At 47.0% G+C, this 8,179-nt stretch overlaps 1 protein-coding gene across 4 annotated transcripts in view; it reads left to right on the top strand.

Annotated features, from left to right (window-relative positions):
- Nucleotides 1–2,435: 2,435 nt before the first annotated feature.
- AMPD3 (adenosine monophosphate deaminase 3) overlaps nucleotides 2,436–8,179 on the top strand; it is a 35,206-nt gene continuing 29,462 nt past the window's right edge. The window contains exon 1 of one of the 4 annotated variants that reach the window (XM_083477481.1): nucleotides 2,436–5,268. Coding sequence is in view for 1 of the 4 variants with exons in the window: in XM_083477479.1 (XP_083333605.1) it covers nucleotides 6,000–6,021 (22 nt within the window). In the remaining 3 variants the exon portion in view is untranslated. Of the gene's footprint in view, nucleotides 6,022–8,179 lie in introns of all 4 variants that reach the window. The other 3 variants (XM_083477480.1, XM_083477482.1, XM_083477479.1) reach the window with 3 other exon arrangements.

The following is an 8,179-nucleotide window of genomic DNA, read 5'->3' as shown; positions in this document are numbered from 1 at the left end:
TCCCATTACATTTTTCAAAATCCTCCATCTGAATGACCTGCTTTATTTGATATCTGGTCTGCACTGGTTTCTGAACACCCTACAGGGCTGGTTTGCCCCCAAGGGCTGCTTGGGCTGCACCACTGGCCGTTAAAGTGTCTGGGAGAGGGGAGGGGAGACGGGAGTCTTGTCAAGCCAGTGACTTGGAATTCAGCTGTTTCCTAGAGGAAACTCTAGAGGAAACCAGCATAAAGCATGGGCGGGGGGCAAATCCTGTGCCCCACAAGCAGCTGGCATTAGCAGACCGAAAGGACTATGATGGGTTCCCCAACGCTACTACCCTAGCAGGGTTGGCACTGGAACTAGGGACCTCCCTATGGTTACGTATTTCACATAAAAAAAGAAAGCAAATGTGGCTTCTTCTCAATACTTCCTCCTCTTCCTCAAATCCTTGAACACAGTAGATACAAAGAAATCCCCTAACAAGAATCCACTGTGTTACGTAATCTAATATCTGCCTGAGCAGCTTTCATTCCTTGCATAACTGCTGTTTACATAATATCAATGAGGTCACAACAGATAAAACCCCAGCAACTCAGATGTTTCATATGGTATATAGGTGGGAATGCAGACTGTGCTTGCAGTAGAAATGTGAAGAAGTGTGGTTTCATCCTACCTAAAGAATCTGCTGGATCCCGTGACCACTGATTTTGTTTGTTTCTTCCATTTTGTGGGTCACCTCCCAATAAAGCTTCTTAAAACAGCTTAAAAATCTAAAAGCAATTTAATACATTTTGTGAGAATGGAATTTAATCCATATCTGATGTCTAATTACTTTTGGGGGGCAAATGTTTTCTAAGCAATATTCCATAGTATTATTACAAACAATAAAATTGTGTACAGTTTCTTTATCAATGTGGAGGATTTTTTTAATTGTTAGTTGTCATACTGTTTTGAAAATTCATATATGAAACATAAATATAGCCTATTTAAACAATTTATATCCTAGCCTCTAGTGTAAAAATATTTCCAGAGTATTACGTCTTCATGCACAAAATGTTTGTGGTGACAGCCACCAATTTAGATGGCTAAGGGATTAGACAAATTAATGGATATTGAATGAGGGACCAGTCCTATAGAAAGATCTGCAAGGATGAGTAGGGCTATGATTCAACAGATCTCTGTCCAATTTAATTCCTTCATCCTCAGCTCAGTCAGAGATATGCCTGCATCCTTCATGTGACCTGGCAACCTTGTGTAAATCAAGCCAGCAAAATGGGTGGTGTAAATCAAATACTCTTTTAGAGGCTCGTTTGCCCTCTGCCAGGCTGAGACTGTCTCAGTCAGCTCCATTCCTGAATGGGGCTCCAGGTGAGCTTTATGCTACCTTAACTCACACCAGAATTGCTTTAGGCCAGTTTCTTGTGTCTCAGGCTATCAGCAGCTATTTTTTATGATGGCAACATGCTTTATCCAGAATTGGGGCAGCCTGCTCCTGAATATCAGTGGCTGAAGAGCATCAGCAGGCAAGGGCTATGTTGCAGGAGTGGGGAGCTTGTGGATGTACATGAAAGAACTGGAGATGTTGGCTTTCATCCCCAGCCAGCATGGCCAATGGTCAGGGATGATGAGATTTGTGGTTCCACAGGCTCCCAAATGCTGCCTACACATATAGCCTGGCAACTGGTTGTTCACTGCAGGGAATAGGATGCTGGAATTAACAAGCCTTTGGTCTGATCCATCAGGGGTTTTCTTGTGTTCTTACAATTGAAATATAAACAAAAACATAGCAAGAAACATACTGGTATGTTGCCAGCTGCTTGTTATTTTTTAACATACATGCTCAGCAACTTCGTTATCAGAATAGATAATATCATTAACTAATGGTGCCACCTTACAAGCCATTTTGAACTCTGTGCGACTTGCATCTGAGTAGACACACATAGGACTGTACTGTAAACTTTGAGGCTTGGTTAAGAAGTCAGAGGTGAAATGAATGGAAAGAGAAGCCAAAAATTAGCCAAAGGTGAAATAGCAACAAAACTTAGGAACACAGAATGTTTACATGCACACAGAAGATAATATCAAGGCACAGAGATTCTTTATGAGGCTCTTTGGAAAGTATGACCTTCATAAGATAATGTCACCCCCTAAATATGGGAAATATTAAAAATAAATAGTTATAGGTTTCCAGAGCTGGTGTGGTATGTGAAGAAGTGGCAACTCTGCATCTATGATACTATGGGACACGTCTACATACAATGTCATCTTTTAAATGAACGTGCATTTATTTGCATATGTATTATGAAATATATTGATATTGATTCATTGATTTGTTTCTTTTCTTCAAGCTTGCCAATGCTGACAGCAGCATGGTGAAGCACCCTGGCTAGAGGGAAAATATGGGAAAAAATTCTATGAATTGTAGGTTTATGTATTTAAAAATAAATTCAGAATAATATTTGGCCTATCTAAAGTATCTATGGAATGCTGTAGCATTATGCTGATGAGCACAGTGATAAATTATATTGGGGCAAATGTGTACTGTACAATAAATTTTCTGCCTCAGCAAGACACTTTTAAAAACCACATTCATCTTACTAAAGGAAGCGCATGCCTTAACGCTTAATTGCCAACCCAGACACAGGCTGACATCCATTACCCATTTAGGCTTCATAGGCACACTTCCCCAAAGGTGCTTAGTCAGCAGCTCACAAACCTTTTCGGCTCTGCCAGGCTCAGTGGGGTGCAATCCATCCAATGTAGAAATAAAGTAAATGTTCCCACTACTCTCACCAGCTCTAAGCTAAAAAGCAACACTGCCTGCAGTGGAACTGCAGGTAGTGCATCATTTTTAAATAGGAGATGGTGGGGCTCAGTCTCGCTGGAGTCAAATGCTGCGGATGGATAGTTCTGCCCTCTAATTTCAAGTGCGTGAGGCCTGGCCATTACTCACTTGTGAAGGACATGAACTCTGTATATTTAGAAGTCCCACATGCAGAACAGGTTGTGGAACTATATTCTAGGCACGCATTAAATCCTGGCCAGAACCAGCCTCATAGAAAACTTTCTTAAGTCAAGTAATACTTTTTTTTTTTTAAGAACCAACTTTATTTTCACTGAATGTTATGGGGACTGCATCCAATAGAGTTTACACTGGCTGTGATCCAATGAGCTACTTTAGGAATGCTGGAGGGCTTGAGTATGCCTAGCATGGTTTTAATTTCATTCCACACCAGAAATTTCTTTTGAAAGTCACCTCAGTTGCAAAAAGAGCCTGCAGTGTGGCATGGGGTGGTACTATTGGATTTCCTCAGCCCCAAGCTCACTGCCCTTGGGGAGGACCTCTAATATAATATATTCTATTGTTATGAGCTGGGGGTGGGGGTGGGGACTGTGGATGGAACCCTGGGTTCCCTTCCAGAACCTGTGATCCTGCATCCAGGACAGTAGAATGCAAAGGAAGCTTGCCAAACCAGTTCCTTTATCAAGGTAATGGCTTTGGCTGGCTTGTTGGTTTTAGCATAACCAAGTAAGTAATTCTGCTCAGCTTCATTAATTATGAACGCAGAAATTTGGGGTCCCCTGCAAACCAGTGCAAAATGCTGCAAAACCTTGGCACTGGTTTGGAGGAGATATCCAATTTTGGGGTTCGTAGTTAATTAAGCTATTCTGTGTCATACAACTAATGAGTGGGCCTTTCCCCAAGCAGCTCACCTAGCTTGCTACTTGGCAGAACAATAGCCATAGTTGTCTGTAGGCTGGAAGCAGGCTAAAAGCTGCAGACAGAGAAAGATGTCTTGCTCTTCCCTTGTTAGACTTCAGGGCTCCCCTGGAAACCTAAAGCAGAACCAAGATCTGTGGGGATGTTAATGCTGTGAGGCCCTCCATCCTATACACAGGTTTCTTATATGTGTGAATAAAACCATGTATCCTAAAATCACAACAAAGAATCCACAAGTGAACACTGGAACCCCTGGTGCCTCTCACGGCTTGGAGACTGGGGTGGTGTGTGATGATATTTTCTGTGTACTGTTAGTTCTATGATATAATATAGAATCTACACTATACAGAGTTCTTGTTTTATAAATGAATGGAACTTGCTGTCCCAGATCACGCCCCCCCCTGCTCCAGCAACCCTTGAACACATAATAGCAAGGAATTCAATCTCACACCCACCCAAAGTTAAGGAAGTGTAAATCCAACTTATGTCAACAGAAGAGCTATGTGCATGTTTAAATCTCTCCCGGTGAAATCAATGGGCCTTTAAAAACGTTCCGCTTTGTCTGGATCGGGCCCAATAACGGCAAGTTACTCTTGCCTAATGTTTCCTCAAGGAGTTTTGGATGGGTTTCAGCTAAATCATGATAACGTTTATTACGACGCTAACACAGCATTGTGCGGAAGGATGCGGTCTAACCACCTTCCTGCGGCAATAGGAAGCCTTTCTCTGGACGTGAGCCAGAGCCATCGCTTTCGGGTTGCCTTTGCCCGCAGCGCGCTTCAGCTCCCTTCCAGATATGTGGACGGTGACTCAGAAGCAGCAAGTCCCACAGAGTTTACTTTGCAAGTCCTGTTGGCCTCAAAGGGTCTTACTTCAGAGCAGATCCCGACAGAATTGCACTATTATTTGCTCCTCCATAAACGTGCACACGATTGCAGCCTCAGGGCTAGGGTGGCCCCGAAGCAAAAGACGAAAAAAGGCTCCTGCGCCTTCAACAGACGTGCAGACTTTTTTTTGCCGAAGAAGTTTCATTTTCGCCACAACTAATTAAAGGCGCAGGAATCTATTTCGCCTTCGCACGTCGCAACTTGGCGCTTGAATTCAAAGAAAGTGACGCGCGTCAGGCTTCCTTGAATTCAATGGTCAGGCAAGCGACGCCACACTCTCCCGTGTTGACGCTCCGCGTTGGTTATCTGCCCGCAAACAGCGAGAGCGTCTGGGCCGAGGAATCTCTTTTCCTCTGGCTGCGAGACTTTCGGTGTCTGCAGCCCTGCGAGGCGCTGATAAGCGGGGCGCTCAGGAGACAGGCGCCCTCTCGGCGCAACCTCGGGGAGACACACGCTACTGCAGCCCAGGTTACGAAGCGCCTCGGCCGGGAAGGGCAGCTTCCCCGCAAGGCGTGCCTGCGCGGCCTGGCGCCCTCTCTCCACCAGAGGGACTGAGCCGGCGGCGCTTAGTAACCTGAGCCCTCCTCTTCCTTGGGAGAAGTTTCATCCTGGCGCTGGAGAGGCTCGAGGAGGAGCTGCCACTCCTGTTGCTGCCGCGAGATCGAGGCGTGGAGAAAGGTGGGTGCACGGGAACTGGCTACCGCTCGACATTTTCCTGACAGACCATCCCGCCAAGGACACCCCTCTGAGGTAGATTCGGCGCAGCTACGCCTTGTGTGTCTGTAAATTGCGTGTTCGCGCGCTCTCTCCCCCGTTGCCACTCAGTGCGCAGGGCAAAATAGGACGACGGAGGGGAGTTTCAGCGCTGGGTGAGCATCCCGGGTGAAGCAGCTCCGAGAGGCGCGGGAAGAGAAAATGGGGCGCCCCCCGGGAGGGGGGATGTGAAGCGTAGAGGAGACGAGGCAGCCCGTCCTGCACCTCCGCGGGAAAGGCGCGCGCTAGCGGGGAGCAGATGGCGCCTGCTCTCGCCTCGCCAAGGATGGGGCCGCCTTTACCCAGGCAGGAAGCAAAACGTTTCGCCCCCGTCAGGTTGAAGCCTAACCCTTCTTTCCACTCCCCACCCTCGCCGCCCAGTTCTTCCCGGGCTGGGGAGATGACCCCATCCCAGAACAGGGGCGGGCGGAGCGGGCAGCGGGCATTGCGCGGCCGGCCTCACTGCCTGGCTGCCTCACTGCGGGAGCTGCAGAGCGCAGCGGGAGTGCGGCAGCAGCAGCTGCTGGCTCCGGCGGCTCCTCCCTCTTCTGCTTTCTCCTCCGGCCAGCCGGCGACTGACTCCTGTCCGCTCTGGCTGGGGGAAAGAAGGCTCCTTGCCTGCCGCCCGCGCCGCCGAGGCTCGGCGAGCGTCTGCCATGACTTTCCCCGGGGCGCTAGGTAAGTGGCGGCTGCTTTCCAAGCAGGAAGTGAGCGGGGCGGGCACGCAAGAGCTGACCTTGCCGGGTAGCGGCGGGTTGCAGCCGCCGCCAGAGCCGGAAGAAGCTGGGCTGGCACCTGCAGCAGACCTGCTCGGCCGGGGAGAGCAGCCTGTATCCTTGGCTCCCATCACTAGGAGGAAGACCCGTCGCCTTCCCTCCCAGCTCCATCGGCTCCACATCCTCCCTACTTTCTTCGCCACAGCAGAATAAGACTCATTTTCATGGCGTGCGCTCATGAAATATTCAGGATCCCCCATAGCTGGGTTCCTGAATCAATCTTCTGAAAGAGAAAGAGCGAGAACAGTTCCTGAACAGGTTGATTGAGGACAAGTTATTTACCTATCCTGCCCCCCCTCCCAAAAAAAATCCCGAACAGAAACGGTATACTAATACTTGATTTTTATTTTTTAAAAACCCATTCCGGAAACTTCGGGTTAATGCACTGACTCATTTAGTTCCCACGGTTTCCAGTTGTAGCTTTGGCCTTATTCATCTTGTTGCTCTGCTTCTCCCCTCCCAAAACAGAGCAAGTCATTTTTGGATTTGGAAATCATAGTAAGTTTCTGGATTTTGCTAGTTTGGTAAGAGCACATAAACTGATGTGCAGGGACATAGAATAGAATCATAGAATCATAGAGTTGGAAGAGACCACAAGGGCCATCGAGTCCAACCCCCTGCCAAGCAGGAAACATCACCTAGCCTAGTTAGCTCCTTGATTCTTGAGTACTGCAGAGAGCTAGCCTTGCATGTTTAATTTATTGCATATCGCCTAGAGAATTTATATGGCGAGGCAACTAATAAATGTCAAAAATAAATAAGTGTTCACTGAATTCAAATAATAAATTAATAAATGTATTTATTACCTGCCCTTCATACTAAGATGTCAGGGCAGGTCACTACAATTCAAAAGGCAACCTTCCAAACAGTTTGAAATAAATTACAATTACAAGAATAGGGTGGGTCTTAAAAAAGTACATTGCAAGTGTCAAAGGCCAGGGTTAAGAGACTGCATAGTGAAGGTGTCAGACACTCCTCTGGGGATAGAGTTCCACAGCTTATGGGATGGTTCAGAGAACACCCTCACCTGGACCACACACACCACTTCTCTAAGGGTGCTGGAAGTACCAAGAGGGAACCCTCTGCTGATCTTAATACCCAAGAGGTTATGTAGGGAAGGATGTGGTCTTTCATTTTTTGGGGGGGTCTAAGTCTTTAGGGCTTTATACATTTCATGAGCATCAGTGCCCAGAAACAAACTGGCAACCAATTCAGCTGTTTTAGAACAGGGATTTAGATGAGATACTAATGGAACCCAAGGCTGTAATCCAGCTGCTGCATTTTAGAACATTTGAAGTTTCTGAGTCATCTTGAAGGGCAGCCCCACACTGAGCGCACCACCATAGTGCTGCCTGGAAGTTACCAGAGCATGGAGTACAGTAGCCAAAGAATTTTTGTCCAGAAAGAGCCATAGCTGCCAAATTGTAGCTGTAGCTGAAAAAAATATACTCCTAGTCACACCTTCCAGAAGTGTGCAAGCCCATCCAGAACAGTCAGTCCACCTCCCCCTGCATCCTGGACTTGAAAACTCAGGACATGAAACACATCTGGCTTTTCAGGATTCAAGTTTAGTTTATTGGTCCACATCCAGCCCACTGCTGCCCACAAGAACTGGTCTTAACACCTTAACTGTCTCTCCCAATTCTGATGGAACAGAGAGAGTGACAGCTGGGTCTTGTCTGCATAATGATGATACCTCACTCCAGATATCCTGATAGTATATCCCAGGTGCTTTGTATAGGTATTAAATAGCAGGAGGACAAGATGGAACCCCTCCCAGGTCTCATAACTGTCTGAATCTGTGCAATTCTGCCCCTCTTGTGTCTCAGGGTTGTTACAGCAGACCTCCAAATGTGTCAGAGTGCTAGTCTCTTGGCCAGATAACAAAAGCCCATCCACCACTTGGAAAAGCTCAGCTACATAGCTACTTGTTGATGCACTGGTGGCAGAGAAGTAAAGTGTTTTTTTGCCACTGCTGTGAGGAAACTAGTGTTTGTTCAGGGTTGGGCTAAGATTTGCATCACCTGCACTCTTACCTACCAACACTGCTTCATTTCATG

Source organism: Podarcis liolepis (genome assembly GCF_965112155.1).
Source record: "Podarcis liolepis genome assembly, chromosome: 1".
Classification (NCBI taxonomy): Eukaryota; Metazoa; Chordata; class Lepidosauria; order Squamata; family Lacertidae; genus Podarcis; species Podarcis liolepis.
The sequence above is the reverse complement of the archived record's forward strand: the minus strand, read 5'-3'. Positions and strand labels throughout refer to the sequence as shown.